Below are 19,567 nucleotides of genomic sequence, written 5' to 3' on the forward strand. Positions count from 1 at the left end.
TTATAGATTTACGACATTCACCACTCATCGGACACGAACACAACGATAGGTTCACGACATTCATGGTATAAAAAGACAAAGTATGATCATTAGAGCCGCCATCTTACAAAATGGGGTAATAAGGTTTTGACGTTTGCATTTGGCAAAGTCAAAAGCAACAACAATTTCCCAGACAAATTTGTTTACAACAACAAATTCAATGGGCTGGGCTGTCAAAACCTTAAGTAGCCATAAGTTTTGACAGTTCTCGATACTGACCCTTCAAGCAAACAGGTCCGACCTCGGTCCGAATCCACTCCGCCTGAGGCGGAGCTGAGTCCGACTTCGGATCAGAAACTGGTCCGAAGGCGGCTCAAATTAGTATGGAAATTATAATCACCGCGAAGTCGATTGCATATGTTTTGGTGTGGTGAAAATCTCCATTCCGAGAAAACGGAGCCGAAGGCGGACCTGAGTCGGAGCAGCGAAAACCTACCAGAAAGAGGAATAAAAAAGGGATGACGTTTCGCATTTGCGACCAAAAAAAGAATAAGATTAATTTTTTTTTTTCACTGAAACTGTTTTATTTTTTATTTAATTTTGGCAAACGAAATTTTCACAATATATACAATAGGGGTATTCACGATCTGGTGCAACAGGCCTAGTAAAAGTGTAAAATTTTATTTTTTTACAATAGATCGTGAACGCACCTCTTCTTATCTATAGTAATTATTGAATGGAATCCATGATATGATTTATATCAGCTTCACTTTTTTTTTTACGGAGTTGTCTTTCCACCGATGCTTCTTCTTTTTTTTATAATTTCATTCTTTGTTGTGTTCGTGTTAATTTATTTTCACAAATTACATCAAAAGAAACAAAATAAAAAAGAATAAGAATAAAAAAGATAAACTGTTCATCATGGGCGACACGTGACGGCAAGCTGCCATCTGTCAAAAAAATTTTACACCATTGTATTTTTATTTTGCAATAGGGTTAGGGTATAGCAAAAGTGCAAGACCATTGTAAAATTTCAATCCATATATTTTGTTGTTGTAGTGTTGCAAGATTTTACACTTTTGCACTTTTGCAATGATACTAGACCAGTTGCATCGGATCGTGAATACCCCTAATATAAAATACAATACATTTTTTTCATTTTATTTTATTTGTTGTTGCTGCTGTTGTTGGTGTTTCTTTAGATGCCCAATTGCATGTTTCACCTTCTGCCTTTTTCTTCGTCATAAGAGATTACATCTACAGCACAAACAGAATCACATCACTTTAATCCAAACACTTTGAGCGATATATACAACATACCTTTTTTTGTTTCCATATTGTTAATAGTTTGATATAATTGTTTATAATTATACTTATATTTTATTAACAACGACACGAGACACGACGCGACTAAACACTTCAACAAAAAATAACAAAATGACGCTTTTGCTCTTGTTGGCTATGTCTGTCTACTTTTTTTTCCTTTTCTCAGTTTTCACCACGATTCTCTTAGACTTTGTGTTCATACACAAAAAGTTGCAAGTGTGTGAGTGCAACCCCGCTTTTCTCGGTCGGAGGTCGGAATGTCTTTTCTGGACTCCGTTTTCTTGCTTGAAGGGGAGTTTTTTCTAATGATCATACCTTCTTTTTTTATACCATGCACGACATTCACCACACCTTGCAGCTTGTAGGCAAACGTCAATTGACCGCCGAGTTTCCAGTCTTTTTATTTTTTGTTTAAGTTGGTGGCTTTCACGTATATTCACTGACAACATGGTATAAAAAGAGAAGGTATGATCATTAGAAAAAACTCCCCTTCAAGCAAGAAAACGGAGTCCAGAAAAGACAGTCCGACCTCCGACCGAGAAAAGCGGGGTTGCACTCACACCCTTGCAACTTTTTGTGTATGAACACAAAGTCTAAGTGAATCGTGTGGTGAAAACTGAGAAAAGGAAAAAAAGTAGACAGACATAGCCAACAAGAGCAAAAGCGTCATTTTGTTATTTTTTGTTGAAGTGTTTAGTCGCGTCGTGTCCCGTGTCGTTGTTAATAGAATATAAGTATAATTATAAACAATTATATCAAACTATTAACAATATGGAATCAAAAAAAGGTATGTTGTATATATCGCTCAAAGTGTTTGGATTAAAGTGATGTGTTTCTGTTTGTGTTGTAGATGTAATCTCTAATGATGAAGAATAAGGCAGAAGGTGAAACATGCGATTGGACATCTAAAGAAACACCAACGCAACAACAAATAAAATAAATTGAAAAAAATGTATTGTATTTTATATTGTATATATTGTGAAAATTTCGTTTGCCAAAATTAAATAAAAAAAAACAGTTTCAGTGAAAAAAAAAAATAAATCTTGTTCTTTTTTGGTCGCAAATGCGAAACGTCATCCCTTTTTTGTTCCTCTTTCTAGTAGGTTTTCGCTGCTCCGACTCAGGTCCGCCTTCGGCTCCATTTTCTCGGAATGGAGATTTTCACCACACCAATACATATGCAATCGACTTCGCGGTGATTATAATTTCCATACTAATTTGAGCCGCCTTCGGACCAGTTTCTGATCCGAAGTCGGACTCAGCTCCGCCTCAGGCGGAGCGGATTCGGACCGAGGTCGGACCTGTTTGCTTGAAGGGTCCCCTTCAAGCAAGAAAACGGAGTCCAGAAAAGACAGTCCGACCTCCGACCGAGAAAAGCGGGGTTGCACTCACACACTTGCAACTTTTTGTGTATGAACACAAAGTCTAAGAGAATCGTGTGGTGAAAACTGAGAAAAGGAGAAAAAGAAGACACACATAGCCAACAAGAGCAAAAGCGTCATTTTGTTATTTTTTGTTGAAGTGTTTAGTCGCGTCGTGTCTCGTGTCGTTGTTAATAGAATATAAGTATAATTATAAACAATTATATCAAACTATTAACAATATGGAAACAAAAAAAGGTATGTTGTATATATCGCTCAAAGTGTTTGGATTAAAGTGATGTTTCTGTTTGTGTTGTAGATGTAATCTCTAATGATGAAGAATAAGGCAGAAGGTGAAACATGCGATTGGACATCTAAAGAAACACCAACGCAACAACAAATAAAACAAAATGAAAAAAATGTATTGTATTTTATATTGTATATATTGTGAAAATTTCGTTTGCCAAAATTAAATAAAAAAAAAACAGTTTCAGTGAAAAAAAAAAATAATCTTGTTCTTTTTTGGTCGCAAATGCGAAACGTCATCCCTTTTTTGTTCCTCTTTCTAGTAGGTTTTCGCTGCTCCGACTCAGGTCCGCCTTCGGCTCCATTTTCTCGGAATGGAGATTTTCACCACACCAATACATATGCAATCGACTTCGCGGTGATTATAATTTCCATACTAATTTGAGCCGCCTTCGGACCAGTTTCTGATCCGAAGTCGGACTCAGCTCCGCCTCAGGCGGAGCGGATTCGGACCGAGGTCGGACCTGTTTGCTTGAAGGGTCCCCTTCAAGCATACAGGTCCGACCTCGGTCCGAATCCGCTCCGCCTGAGGCGGAGCTGAGTCCGACTTCGGATCAGAAACTGGTCCGAAGGCGGCTCAAATTAGTATGGAAATTATAATCACCGCGAAGTCGATTGCATATGTATTGGTGTGGTGAAAATATCCATTCCGAGAAAACGGAGCCGAAGGCGGACCTGAGTCGGAGCAGCGAAAACCTACCAGAAAGAGGAATAAAAAAGGGATGACGTTTCGCATTTGCGACCAAAAAAAGAACTAGATTTTTTTTTTCACTGAAACTGTTTTATTTTTTTTTCTTTTCTTTATTTTATTTTCACAAACACAATTTTTATTATTATTTTCTGGTGAAGGCCAGCGGCAGGAGAACTCGATGTATTTCGACAAATTGTGGATGTTGAATGTATGTGGGTGCTGGTGTGGCGTCAGGTTGCCGAAGAAGATTTCCTAAGAAAAACACAAAATGATTAGTTTATTATTTAAAAAATCACTGCGCGAGCACACTCACCCATATTTTATGGATTAATTCATTTTTTGGCTTAAAATGATCCCATATTATATGTATATTTAATATATATAATTTAATATTAAACAAGGCGAGACACGACACGCCACAAACACTGCAAGAAAAAAATAAAATGAAGTTGACGCTTTGTTTTTCTGTTCCCTTTGTCTTTCCTTCGTCAATTTTCCTTTTCGCACTTTTTCACCACGATTCTCGTTTGACTTTTGTGTTCATACACAAAAAGTTGCAAGTGTGTGAGTGCAAGCCCGATTTTCGCGGTCTGAGGTCGGAGTTTCTTTGTTGAACTCAGTTTTCTTGCTTGAAGGGTCAGTATCGAGAACTGTCAAAACTTATGGCTACTTAAGGTTTTGACAGCCCAGCCAATTGAAATTGTTGTTGTAAACAAATTTGTCTTCGAAATTGTTGTTGCTTTTGACTTGCCAAATGCCAAACGTCAAAACCTTATTACCCCATTTTGTAAGATGGCGGCTCTAATGATCATACCTTGTCTTTTTATACCATGCACTGACAACACTTTAAACAAAAAGGGTTTTGAGGGAGAGACAGAGACGTAGGAAAGTTTGCATTCTTGGTATAGTTTGTCGATGGTATACCTTAAATGGTTCTTGTGGCGGACAAGAGATAAAACTGTAAAGCGCTCTAAGTCTAAATATTTTTATTGTTATACAAAATAATTTCACAATGAATGAAAATACAGTGTCGAATCGTGTATTTGAGGCAATGCAAAATCTAAACATACAGGAACTTTCGTCCTATACACAAAATGAAATTCGCCCCATACTCCCTTCTCTTGTACGAATGAGCCTCCTATCACCACTGGACAATACAAAATCTTCAATGGATTCTCGTAAACAAATACTTGCACTGCTAGTGGGCATTGAAGTTGTAAACAATATAGTGGCATTTCTTCAAGTCAACTATCATGAGTTAGAAACTGATTTAAAAAAAGAACAACAAACTCGACAAAAAGGCAGTTTATCTTCTGAGAATTTACATTTGTTTGGCTTGCAAAGCGGCATCGCTCTTGGATTTGAGCGTGCCGATGTAACTCGGAAAGTAAGAGTAGTGCTATCAGAAATATTTTATATCCAAACGCAATTATTAGAATATACCCTGTCCAATAATCGATCAACAGGAGAATTTCTAATTAAACAGTCAGAACTCTTTGAAGATGGTATATATTTGGAAGAGATCATTGATATTATATGCATATCATTAGCTGAACTTCCATCTCTCTTAAACGTACAAGAATTGATAGATGTTCTCGTATATGTAAACAATGGGCCACGCATAATTTGCTCAATTGTTGCTAACTTCCCAGATTGTTACAGAGATGTTGTTTCAAACATGATTACAAACTGTGATGAGGATTTGGCAGATGGAAAATTGAAGCTAGCAGTTTTGTATGCACTTAGCGAAATGAACCCAAAACAAGCGCTTTCGACAAGAGCTGTATGCGTAGATTTGATGAAAGTACCGTCGTTTATGCTAAGGCTCAGCTTAAAATATCCGCAGGATTTGGTAAGTTTTTTTTGTGCCAGAAGCAACAGTTCACTGAAATTAAGAATTTTTTTAGATTGCATTTATATCTGGAATGCTATTGGGTAATGATCAGGTTGTCCGCAGTTGGTTTGCGGGCTTTGTCAGATCAAGTCAAAAGCGAAAAGGTGATGCTCTGCATATAGCAAGGGAGGAGTTGTTACAACAGCTAAAGCATCTGGTGAATTTATCGCATATGCCTAAGAGTTCTGAAGATTATACTGTCAAAGCATCTGCGCTTCTACGTCTTTATTGCGCTCTGAGAGGAATTGCTGGGATAAAGTAAGTGTTTTAATAGAAGCTTCTTTAATTAAATAATTTTATTATCCTTCAAAAACACTGGCACAGAAAAAAGTGTCAAGTCAGTGTTGACGAAAAAAAAAACAAAATCATAATTTTTTAATCATGGTTTGAGATAAAAATCATGATTTGACAAAATTTGGGAAAAATGAAACAACACATCATAGACGTTACATTTATTGATGTTTAGGCTTAAATGATCAGGGGGATTATTCCGTAATTTTGAAAATGATAATCGAATTGACGATAATCGTTTCACAGTTTGAGAATCTTTAAAGCTATTTGAAATCATTTCTGATTGAATATTTTCTAAACACTTTATATAAATAAAAGATTTAATATCCTTAGAAGTCGTATTAGTCTAGGTGAGCTAGTAGTTGCGTCTTAACCGAGTGGCCGAGGTTCGCTTCCCGAAAATGAAATTGTTTTTTTTTCTGTAAGTCAATAATCGTCAATAAATAAACGATAGCTCAATAGGTCTCGTTTTTAGAGAATTTTTTTCGTTTTTCGGTGAAATATTTCCAATAACCGATCAAATTGCAAACTCCACAAACACAAAAAATAATGACTAATTTCTACAAATAACCATTTTAAATTATTTAAAAATGTCTAACTATACGCATTTTCAAAAACTGTATTCAATGAATGTAGGTAAGTGCTTACTTTTGGGTCATTAAAATAATTTATATCAGCTTATTAACACTTATTGGACAACCAAACTTAAACCTTATATCACTTCTTATCACAGATCAATTGTTGTTACTAATGGCAACGATATATATAGAGCTGATATTGTCTAGGATCTAGGTGCTTTAAAAAATTATAAAAAATTCATATAGAACCGATAGAGGGCGATGCCATGATTTCAAAAAGTTCGGTCCCAGACGTTTTATTCGCGGCATTACCCTTGCCAGACGTTCCCGAAAATGGTAAAAAAATCAGTATGATATACCAAAACATCAGGAAAAATACCACGATTACAAAAATCTGGGTCCCAGACGTTTTATTCTCGGCATTCACCTACCAGACGTCATTGAAATTCTAAAATGCATTTTCAGAAAAGAGTTAAGCAAATTTTCTTTCCTCTGTAATATAACCATCTGGTGGTACCTATTAAAAAATTAAAACTACCACTTGATAGAAAATAAATTAGTGTCAGACGTTTTAACAGGGTTGCTACAAAGCTCAAAAGTGAGCTGAGCTCAGCTCACAGCTCAGCTCAAATTTTGAGAAAGCTCACTTTTGATCTAGGTACCAGTGTTGCCAGGACCGGCTATTTATAGCCAAACCGGCTCCTTCAAGTTTTCTCTGGCTCCTTCAAATTCTGATTTCCGATTTATCAAAATTTGGCTCCTTAAGTTTTCAATTTGGCGATTTTTGGCTCCTTCGAAATTAAAAACTTTTATAATAAAAGTACTTGATTATTATGATCACGCCTTAAAAGTCTTCGAATTAGAACTAAACTTCTTCGAAGTAGAATCTGACACCTCTTGCTGAAAAGCGCAATTGTGAATGAACCTACTTCCATTTTCATTCATATAAGAGGCGTTCAGAATTATAATGGGTAAAGTCCACTTCTCTTTAGGTTGGATGTTTTAAGGTCTTAAAAATTAAGGGTTTCGTTTTATGTCAAACAAAATAAAAGAAAGAAATTTTGCAGATATAGAGCTATCGATCTGTGAAGCATTTATTTCAAAAGTTCTTTCAGTTTCTGAGAAAAAGCTTCTTAAAGTTCAGAAGAAAGCACAAATTTCAAATGGACTTGACCCATTATTGTTCTGAACCCCTCATATTTTATTCCCACTTTTCTACAATGTATATTTGTTTTGTTATTTATAACTAAAATAAAAATTAAAGAATCTAACTTGAAGTCTGATAAATTTAATACCGAGTATTATTTATTTTTTTTATGTTATCATATATCTAAGTTAATTTGAAGTTGAAAAAAAATTTAAAAAAATGGTACAAAATACATTAATATGAGTTTTTCTGAACAATTTTTGAAATTGGCGATTTTTGGCTCCAAGATTTCTAAAATTCGGCTCCTTGCCTCTAAAATTCTCTGGCAACACTGCTAGGTACCATAGCTCAGCTCATTTGAGCTGAGCTGAAAGTGAGCTGAAAGTGAGCTAAAAGTGAGCTGAAAGTGAGCTGAGCTGAAAGGGAGCTGAGCTGAAAGTGAGCTGAGCTGATGGTTGAGCCGAGCTGTCGGTGAGCTGAGCTGTTGGGTGAGCTAAGTTAAAGTGAGCTGAGCTGTGATGGGTGGGAGGTAACATTGATTTTTATTTGGAATGTATAATGAAATATGAAGATATTTTAAACTTTTGTAAAACACCATAGCTTAAGATGTTTGGTTCTAGTTATTAATGGAATTATTTTAACACATGCATGTTTTTAGAAATAAAACAGATAATTTTTCGTGATCCTTTCTCTGGGAACCCGTCAAAAGTGTGAAAACAAAAAGTATTCACGACTTTTAGTATTAGGTAGGAAAGTATGAACAGATAAAAGTATTCAAGGAAAAAAATATGCGCGACAAAAGTTCGAAAAATGGAAAACTATTATTTTGACTGGGTTTTGATCTGGCAATAGTTACAAAGAGAAATGAGAATTTGCGAAAACAAATGTGGCGATGGACAATTCTGATTGGTCAAGAAGAATAAATAGATGAATTTATTGTTTGATAGGGCTGGGGTCTCAGAAAAAAAAGAGAGTATATAGATATTCATAAGGATATGAGGTCTAAATTTAATTTTCAGTCTCGCAGCTGCGATGAGCAAGGCAAGGTTAAGAGTGCGCTCGATTATTTTTTTTTTTATTAGGGAGAGTATTTGTATAGATGAAAAAAAATTGAACCACCCTAATGGAAACAAATTTTTTTTAATCGATAATTTGGTCAAAATAATATCGACGTTGAATTTTTTTCGAATTCCACGAGCAACTGTAGAAGATAAAATTTTTTAGAGCCACCCTAATACAAAAAAAATTAATTTAAACTCATTGTATAAAAAAAACAGGATTTAAAAATTTTCTGTGCGACAGCAATTTCCATAATATCAAAGCTCTTACAAGAACCATTATGTTTATTTAGTATTTTTAATAAATTTATTTTTTAAATTTGTTTAATAATATAAATAATTAAAAATGAAAATTTTTTTTTCTATTGACGCTCTTTTGCATGGAAACAGTCAAATAGAAAAAAAGAACTAATTTGGTTTATCGCTCTTTAGCACTAAGAAAAACGAAATATTTTTGTTTTGCATTTGTTTTGCATTGGAACTAAGAACTGTTTGAAGTGGATTATTTTGGAATGTCGCTGTTTTGCATAGATTTTTTTTTTTTTTCAAAATGAGAAAATAATTGTGATTTATGGGACTATTTTGGATTACCTCTTTCATTCATTGAAATTACTGAAGAAAAAAGGTGGTGAGCATTTTGGGTTAGCTCTGTTTTGCACTGGAAACAGGATAAAAACAGTCATAATCTTTCGAATTTTTCGTTCATGTAAACAACAAGCCCTTCAAAAGAAAGGTAATTTAAAAAGCAACATTTCCTCATCATTATCTCAAAAATGTCATTTTTTGACTTATCGCTCTTTTGCACTGAGGGTGATATATTGGCCGCGGCCCGTCCACCTTCTATACAAATACTCTCCCTAATTAAAAAAAAAAATAATCGAGCGCACTCTTAACCTTGCCTTGCTCATCGCAGAAGCAGAATTGTCCATCGCCACATTTGTTTTCGCAAATTCTCATTTCTCTTTGTAACTATTGCCAGATCAAAACCCAGTCAAAATAATAGTTTTCCATTTTTCGAACTTTTGTCGCGCATACTTTTTTCCTTGAATACTTTTATCTGTTCATACTTTCCTACTTAATACTAAAAGTCGTGAATACATTTTGTTTTCACACTTTTGTTACGGATTCCTTTTCTCTTGGTTTTTTTAATAGTAAAAATGTTTCTATTTTTTTAGTAAAATATTTCTTTTTTTATCATAAAAAAAAATATCGAGATATAGGCGTTGGAAGTTGGGGGCGCGAAAAAGCTTCTGGGAGCTGAACGCTTTGACCTGAGACATGGGAGTGGTGCCATATGAAAGCTTACATTCTCAGCTACCCGATAATTCAGTTTTTGGATTTTTTCAAAATTCCGAGAAAATCGCATTGGAAAGTTGGGTTAAAATTTTTTTTCGAAAAATCCTCGAATCTTTGAACGCTCCTGGAAGCTTAACCGCTTGAGCTAAACCTTTGGGAGTGATGCCAAATGATAGCTTGTGTCATGGGCCTACGCTTTGCACATTGTCAGATTTTTAAAAAATCGCCACCATCTCTTTAAAAATCACCAATACCTCTTGATAGAAAATAAATTAGAGTAGGTACCTCCCATACAAAATTTTTGAGTTAATGCAATTTTTTCGAAAACGGCTCTAACGATTTCGATTAAACTCGATGTACATAATGATCTAAACTATTCTAAGCAAACTGCGTTTTTACTTTTTCTCTGAAAATTCGTATAATTTTAAATCACTAATGTCGGCTCTTCCCGCACATCGTTAGTAAGCTATTGAATTTTCTCAAAAACGGCTCTAACGATTTTGATTAAACTTTGCATACGTAATATTCAAAGCAATTTTAATCAAATTGTATTTTTAGATTTTCTCAAATAAGTCATATCGTCGCTGTAGTTCTAACCCAGAAAGAGGCGATTTTGGACTAATGATGCAATTATGTAGATTGTTGAAAAAATCCGGATGTAATAGAAAAGACCCTGTTTGCCTAACATCGATATTTTAAGAGCTTCGCTTAATCAAAACCAGATCATTTGTATTTATTCTCATACATTTCATACTTAGTTTTTTGCCTCTCCTGAAAAATAGACTATTCTGGGTTACGAGGTATTAGAACTACAGCGACGATATAACAAAAAAAAAAATTTATTCCTCTACATCAACCAAATTTCTTAAAAATGTATGCATATAGAGGCAGCTCTTATAATCTGCAAGTAAACTAACATAACTGCAAGAGCAAGTACGTGCGACCCAGTCGTGCATTTTATTTACACTTTGGGTCGAATTAATTCCATGTTGGTCACACCAAAATGCTGCCAGACTTCCCAATTCGTGCCTTACGAAGACCAAGACCTTTCTAATGATATGCCTTACAACATTCTTTAGATGACTTGATTCATTATGTCGTTGGCTGTCGGTGTCACCACATGTCTAACAAGTAAGTTTAACCTGAAGCTGTCGATAATGGAAATTTTGAGCCTTTATAACCAGCCATGATATTTGCAGGTCGTACCGACTCTTTTGCATTAAAACCAAATATTTCTGTTTAATTTGACCTCATTATTGCTTGTTTTTATTAAGAACAGTTATTTTACTTGTTATTATTACAAAAAAGTAACAAATATTGAAATTTAGAAATTATGCCGAAGATCGTCTATAGCGGAATGGCCCATTACTTTTCAGGGACGGTCAGATTGCCTTGTTTGTGGGTTTTGTTTAAATAAGTGTTAAAAAAATACCTTTAAATCATGTGGCTTATCTTGGTAGGTATACATTTAAAAATTTAAAGTTTTCTTATTAATTTTTTTAAATCTGCACCTAACTTAGTTTAACCTGGAAAATAAGGACTTGCGGACATGAGATTTTTTTTTAGATTTTTGACGTAAGTTATAAAATATCCAAGCAAAGATAGAAACCAAAAAATTAGTCTTTTAGCACTTATTCGAAGATTGTATAAGAATGTTTTTTAGTCAATATCCTAAAATTTCCCCCTTTCTCAAAAAATACTTTTTTTTCATTGCATTCTTTGATTCTTAATGATAATGGATATGAAAACATTCATCCAAAATTTGGTTCTTCTACCATAACTATTAAAGGTTTTTCGGTAGTTAGTTTGCAACTGTTATAATAATATGGGTTGACAGATGAAAAACAGGTATAACTTTTTCAGAGACGTCAGATTGGCTTGATTTTAGATTTTTTTGAATCAGCGTTAAAAACACCTCGAAATCATATATCATATGTGTATATAATACCATTGTCTATTATTGCTAACATTGGCATGCTTGAATGACTTAGCTCGTCGTTGGGGAGGGTTCTTGTAAGTTAGTGAAACTCAAGAATAACAAATTATTAAATACTCATGCCAGGACTGGACAAGGACATTCATGTACATGATGTTTAATACCGAGTACATTGATCCCACCCTGCGTTATGCCTTGGTAACACTGATACTCGTGTTTTGTGCTACCCCTAACTTATCCTTTTTGACTCACCTCACTTGACCTATCGACACTCCATCAATCCCCAAATAAAATGATTTAATTTTTCATATTAAATTTTATAAATTTTATTAAACTAATTGAAAGTTGTAACCAACCATAAGAAACTATTAAGACAATGAAACCACAATTGGTTGCAGATATAATTTGTAACTAGGATATCAAGGATAATTATTTAATATCGAATAATAGTATTAAGATATTTATTGAAAAGGAATTAAAAATAATGGATATATTTGTTGTGAGTTTCAAAATATAGCTAATTAGTAGTTAATTAAAAGACACTTACATGACTCCTCGATGATGTGCGCACAAAAATCCAGGTCCTGTTGAGCTTGATTTAAGTTAAATTAAAAGTTCTCACAACAAACACAACAATTATGATTAGTAAGATGAAGTATTAGAATTTAAGTTACAAAATTAGTAAAATAGACTATTAGATACAAATTATTAAGTAAGCAAAAGTAGGAAAATTGGATATTTTAAGTTAAAATATTTAAATTAGTCAATTATCAATTATAACAAAGGCAAAGTTTAATGTTTCTCGAATTGAACAGGAAACCGGCACTGTTTTATGTTCACAATACCAGATTTTGTATTATAAATCTTGAAAGAATCGTTTTTTTAATTCAAATTATGTTAGTAATTCTTCTCTCAAACTATTGGCACTGATTTTGTAACCCGCAATTTTAAAACAATTGTATTTATTGCTAGGGTTATTGATCATTTGATAACCTCGCAAAAGGATATCGGAAACTGCGTCCGTCGTAGTCCTTATTCTTGCAAATCCTAAAGACCGAATGGTCTGATAATGCTCCTTGGAGCCGCTTCTAGAAAGTCTTCCTTTTTCTTAATTCTCCTCAGCTTTAGATTTTTAGGAAAGTTTTATGTTATTCAAACACGGCTTGCAGAGAATATTTTTCTTCTAGAAATTTCTATTTCTTATTTCCTTTAAAATTATTTAAATTTTTCTTAAATGACTGCCACATTTGAGAATTATTCGAAAAATGAAAATTTTCCACGTCGAATTCATAAAAACGAAACCTACGCCTACTTGATTTTTTAAATTTTATTTTGTTTGGATTTATTTTTTTTTTTTCAAGTGCATTAGCAACAGGTGTTTTTTTAACGCTTTTTTTAAATGAAATCCCATTTTTTTCACTTTTCAAAATGAAGTCAAAATTTTCAAAAAAACAAATTTTCGAAAAATGTGTCAAAACTGTCAAATAAGATCAAAAAGACAGTTGTTTTGATCTTTTAATGAGCAGGTATCATCATAGTTAAAACCAGTGAAATCCCCGCAAAATTGAAAAATCATATTCCGATAAAACCGTAAAGGATTTAAAGAAATTTAATTTGAAAGAAGGATCAAAATGTATAAAAGATTAAGTTCTGATCTTCTGGAACCACTGAACCACTGAAATTTTCAACTAATGAGGCATTATCATTGATGAATAATGCTTTTCTATCGGAACATCAATTAAACAAGTTCAACGCAAAAAGCAAGCAAGTGCAAAAGGCCGAAAATAGGGTCACAAAGAAATTTTGAGCATTATTTACTTGAAAAACATCGAAGGTAATACAAACACACTTATGTTTCAAGTTTGCATCACACATTTGCATTATCTGCAGATATTTTTAAAGGTGATGCCATTTTTTATGATTGTGAAACCTATTTAATTAAAATCATTGCTAAAATTTTAATTTAAAACACGATATTGAGAAAATAAATCAAGTATGTCACCTGTCAAAAACGTGTGTAAAAGTTCTATTTAGGTATTAATAAAAACTGATTATTCACCTCTCTTTTTTCGTGAAAAACAATAGAGTTTTTCAAGTGTTTTAAAAATTTTTTTTTATTTATGGAATTTTCGTAAACGATTTAGCCGATTTTAACCAACAATTTTTTACAGAAACGTTATAATAAAAAAATTTTTTTTAATGTTCTAAAAACACATTTTTGGATTTTTATAAAAATATTTCAAATTTTTTTTTTGAAAAATCAATTTTTTGTAACAAGTTTAAGAATTTTGTGAAAATTTCGTTTTTTTGTGTTGAATAGTAATTTCTTAAAAAAGGCATAGGTACCTATCAACTTTTTTTTGTTGAAAAATGTTAGAAAAGTTTATAAAGCGTTTTCCAATTGGGACGTGTTGATTTTGACAGCTTGTGGCGGCCATACAGTACAGTAACACGTGCAAATGATTTTGGAGCAGTTGGAAGGTAATCCCGATTTTGGTCGAAAAATCATCTTTAGCGATGAGACCCGTTTTTGGATGAAGGGGTGCGTGAATAAGCAAAATTGCTGGATTTGGGACGTCAGCAATCCACGCGAGATTCACGATAAAAATAAAGTTACTGTTTGGTGTGGATTTTGGGCTGGAAGTGCCATCGGTCCGTACTTCTTCGAAAACGGTCACCGTCAACGGCGATCGCTATAGGTCGACGATCACAAACTTCTTGTGACCTTAATTGGATGATATGGACACCGAAGACATGTGGTTTCATCAGGATGGCACTATGTGACACACAGCTTAAAACACAATCGATTTTCTGCACGAGAGGTTTCATGGTTTGATTAACTCGTGCCGAGGTGACCACCAAGATCTTGACCCCTTTGGACTTTTTCTTGTGTGGTTTTCTTAAATCGCACGTCTATACGCATAATCCGCAAACCACTGCGGCCCTCAAAAATAACATAATAATACAGTAAAATAAGGAGAAAAAAGGGGTAAATCTCGGAATGAATGTTAGTAGAAATTTTTTTTGCCTAATATCTTCCTTTTGCCATTCTATAACATATCTCAAAAGTCTAGAAAAATCTCATGTCCGCTTGTCGCGATTTCAAGGTCAAATCGCGAAATGGAGATTTTCAAAATTAGCAAAATTAGGCTATGGTATTATATACACATATGATACATGATTTCAAGGTATTTTTTAATGCTGATTCCAAAAAATCTAAAATCAAGGCAATCTGACGTCTCTGAAAAAAGTTATACCTGTTTTTCATCTGTCAAATCATATTATTATAATAGTTGCAAATTTACTGCCGAAAAACCCTTAAAAGTTATGGTAGATGAACCAAATTTTGCATGAAGATTTTAGAATCCATCATTATTAAAAATCAAAACAATCCATTACAAAAAATATATATACCTACGAAATAATGGTATTTTTTGATGGAGGGGCAAATTTTAGGATATGCACTAAAGAAGATTCTTGTTCATCTTTGGAATAAGTGCTAATAGGCTAATTTTTTCATTTTAATCTTTGTTTGGATATTCTTTAACTACCCTCAAAAATCTAAAAAAATCTCATGTCCGCAAGTCCTAATTTTCTTGGTTTGAAGATAAGGTGCAGATTTGAAAAAAATTGAAAAACTACTCTTCAGATATTTGTGTCAGATCAACATGAATAAGGTACATTACTTTTCAGGGATGGTCATATTGATTTGTTTTTGGGTTTTGTTGGAATCAGCGTTAAAAAATACCTTGAAATGATATGGGTTATGTTGGTATACATATAAGAATCTAAAATTTTCTTATTATTTTTTTTAAATCTGCACCTAACTTAGTTTAACCTGGAAAATAAGAACTTGCGGTCATGAGATTTTTTTAGATTTTTGACATAAGTTATAGAATATCCAAACAAAGATAGAAACAAAAAAATTAGCCTATTAGCACTAATTCCAAGATTGTACCAGGATGTTTTTTAGTGCACATCCCAAAATTTCCCCTTTTCTCAAAAAATACCATTTTGTTATAGATATAAATGTTTTTTTGCATTGCATTGTTTTGATTCCTAATAATAATGGATATGAAAACCTTCATGCAAAATTTGGTTCCGCTACCATTACTTTTAAGGGTTTTTCGGTAGTAAGTTAGCAACTGTTATAATAATATGAGTTGACAGATGAAAAACAGGTATAACTTTTTTCAGAGACGTCAGATTGCCTTGATTTTAGATTTTTTGGAATCAGCATTAAAAAATACCTTGAAATCATTTATCATATGTGTATATAATACCATAGCCTAATTTTGCTAATTTTGAAAATCTCCATTTCGCGATTTGACCTTGAAATCGCGACAAGCGGACATGAGATTTTTCTAGACTTTTGAGATATGTTATAGAATGGCAAAAGGAAGATATTGAACAAAAAAAATTTCTACTAACATTCATTCCGAGGTTAAACCCTTATTTGACTGGATTATAATAATTTTGTTTGTTTTGAAACGTACTCAGTATTTATTTATTAAGCTATTGCAAAAAATATAGTAACGAAAAATGTAACGAAAAATTAAACGAAAAATTATTACGCCGCACACATGGATGGTTCACTAAACGTGTATGGTATGTGTGTACATGGTACGAATGTACAATTGTATGAAGCTTGCATGTATCGAGACGAACGAGAGCAAGCAAGCGCTGTTTGTGTGAATGGTTTCTTTCTTTTGTTTTGTTTTCTCTTCCCAGTCTTCTGTTTCTTGTTCAACTTGTTGTGATTTGTGAACGAGTAAAGCGTTGCGTTGCGATTGTAGAGAAAAGAGAAAAAGTATTCTTGTGTTTTCTTATTTTTTGGGCTGGAGAAGTTTATTGCGTGTATGCATGTTTTCAAATGTGACCTTGTTGTTGTAGGTGTATGAATTGATAGGTAGATACAAAATCAGATCATTGGTTTTGTGTAGGGTAGGTAAACAAATTATAATTGCATAAGTTGACAAAAAATGCAAAGCAATAGCTTAACCGCGGCAGTCCTCGAGTGCCACAAGTCTTTTTATTTATATTAAAAAATTTTGTAATGAAATAATTTATGCTTAAGTGTGCTCATTCTATTTTAAGATTCAACGAAGATGAAATTTCTTTCATTATGCAATTAATCACAACACGGCCCACACCAACTCAATCTTTAATTCGTTTTGTTTCATTGGGGCTATGCATGCTAATTGCAAGTCCATCTCTAATAGCAAACCCAAATTTGGAGGCTAAGGCCATTGAATGGATGCACTGGTTAATCAAAGAGGAGTCTTTTCTGAGTAATAATTCAGGCACTTCTTCATCTTTAGGTGAGATGCTCTTACTCATGGCAATTCACTTTCATAGTAGCCAAATATCTGCTGTAGGAGAGCTTATTTGCTCAACACTTCACATGAAAATACCTATTCGACCAAACAGTACAAGTCGAATGAAACAAATATTTACCCAAGACTTATTTAGTGAACAAGTTGTTGCAGCCCATGCTGTTAAAGTTCCTGTGACTCTAAACTTAAATGCAAATATTCCGGGTTACCTGCCTGTGCACTGCATTCATCAGCTTCTCAAGTGCAAGACATTTTTAAAGCATAAAGTGACCATCAAATCCTGGATATACAAACAAATTTGTAACTGCAGAAAACCTTTACACCCAGTGATGCCGGCTCTCATCGAAGTCTACGTAAATTCATTAATATTACCAAATCAAGGTAGTGGAAGTGGAAAATTCAGTAGTGATCATCTACATAAACCACTTTCTGAAACGGAAATTTTGAGAATTTTCACATCTTCAAATAGTGAGGCATTTAAATTGAATTTTGATCATGTTCCTGGACAATACGATTTCGGGGAAATAAAGAATGGCGAAACAGATGATGGAGATGATCTGATTAAGATAAGCTGCAGTCTTACTTCACAGTTGTTAGTTTTATATTATCTTGTTTTGTATGAAGATACACGCTTATGCAATACGTCAATGATTGTCATGAACGGAAGAAAAGCCAAGTCATACTCCAATGAATTTCTTTCAGAGTTGCCAATTAAATTTCTTCTTCAAAAAGCCCAGAAATACCAGCACGAGTACGTGGGGCTGTTTCATCCACTTTTGCGTTTATTGGTATCGAATTTCCCTCATCTAAGCATGGTCGACGACTGGATTGAAAAGAGTACAAGTTTGGTTTTCTTATCGTCTTCGACATGGCTTATAGGATTCGACATTACAGAACAACATTTGATAGACGCATTCGATGAGTTAGACGTAAATCCGTCCAACATCATGAAGATCCTTCGGGCTATGCTTAAACGTCCTCCAACCGATTTATGGCGATTTGCGACGGTGTTTGTCAAAAATATAAACAAAATGTTGGAAACTAGTGTACCAAGACTTATAAAGGAACTGTACCGAAAAGTGTGGCTGCGGTTGAATTCCATTTTGCCAAAGCGGTTGTGGGTAGAAACCATCAATGCTGTGATGCCTCAAATGGGAGCATTCCACACTCATAACTTTGTACATGAGAACGTTTTATTGGATCCATTGCATATACTAAGGTAAGCAATAATATTATCTGCTCTTAATTTTTGTATACTAAGTTGTTTTTTTGATAGGTGTAATGAAAAAGTTTTTCGCTGTCCAGATGTCCTCATAATTGTATTACGTATCCTCCAAGCTAGTTTGGCAGCTTCCAAAGCTCAACTCAATCGTCACATTCAAGACAAACCTATGTTTGACAAAAACGGTCAATTGCAGAGTGAAATGGAACGCGAGGAACTGAAAACAGCTTTGATTGCATCACAAGAGAGTGCTGCTGTTCAAATACTCCTCGAAGCGAGTATAAAAAAAAAAACTGACATTATAAGATTTGGAACTTCGTGGACGTTGCGGGAGATACACGGTATCGTTTGTTCTTATATCCACCATGCTTTTATATCTGAACCTTCTTTGGCAAAACTTGTTCACTTTCAAACATACCCACGTGAATTGCTGGGCATTGCAGTTCGTGGAGTTCCCTCTATGCACATCTGCATAGATTTTCTCCATGAAATCCTTGGTATGCCCGAAATGGAAAGACAAATCTTTACGATTGACCTGACATCTTATCTGGTTTTGAGGTACTCAATACCAAAAAGTTTAAGTGTAGCGAAATTGTGTGTTAGTACTGTTCTAACTTTATTGGGACTCTTGTCAAATGATGCCAAAGTAGAAATGTTCAACAAAATTTTACCGGCGATTGTAAGGTTCTCAGAAGCATTTCCCGTCCTGTTAGACGACTGTATAAGTTTCTTAATACAGGCTGGTCGAAGTTTGTATTCGCGAGATAATCTTGGTAGAGATGCATCGTGTACGGCTCTGCTGCCACTTCAAACATCCTCTAAATCGACATCCAATTTGAGAAATGCCCAAAGTACAAAGAAACTTGTACTTGCTGTTGAACAATCTTTTTCAAATTTAATGGACGATGCCGTATCCCAAGTAGAATTGTATTAAATTAGAAATTAATTTGATTGGCACATAAAATTAATTTAAGACATAAGTTTGTATTTAATTCTAAGTCGTATAAATAAAAAAAAATAAATTTAAAAAACGATTGATAAAACGATAGTTTATTGAATAGCCTTAAAAAATTTTTATTTATACAGACTAACATAGAAATCTAAAATTGCTAAGTTAATACTAAGTTTAGAGAGCACAGGCTGCAA

The 19,567-nt window shown here is 33.9% G+C and overlaps 1 protein-coding gene across 2 annotated transcripts; it reads left to right on the plus strand.

Annotated features, from left to right (window-relative positions):
• Positions 1-4,554: 4,554 nt before the first annotated feature.
• Positions 4,555-19,479, plus strand: LOC129908238 (integrator complex subunit 2). 2 transcript variants are annotated; one of them, XM_055984620.1, is made up of 5 exons: positions 4,555-5,515; positions 5,571-5,815; positions 16,961-17,184; positions 17,242-18,418; positions 18,476-19,479. In XM_055984620.1, the coding sequence occupies exons 1-5, from the start codon at positions 4,676-4,678 to the stop codon at positions 19,353-19,355; spliced, it is 3,366 nt and encodes a 1,121-aa protein (XP_055840595.1). In that variant the 5' UTR covers positions 4,555-4,675; the 3' UTR covers positions 19,356-19,479. The 2 variants fall into 2 exon arrangements, with proteins under 2 accessions (XP_055840595.1, XP_055840594.1); XM_055984619.1 differs by having other exon boundaries at positions 16,961-18,418.
• Positions 19,480-19,567: the final 88 nt, after the last annotated feature.

The sequence above is a fragment of the Episyrphus balteatus genome, chromosome 2, assembly GCF_945859705.1.
Source record: "Episyrphus balteatus chromosome 2, idEpiBalt1.1, whole genome shotgun sequence".
In the NCBI taxonomy this organism is placed as follows: Eukaryota; Metazoa; Arthropoda; class Insecta; order Diptera; family Syrphidae; genus Episyrphus; species Episyrphus balteatus.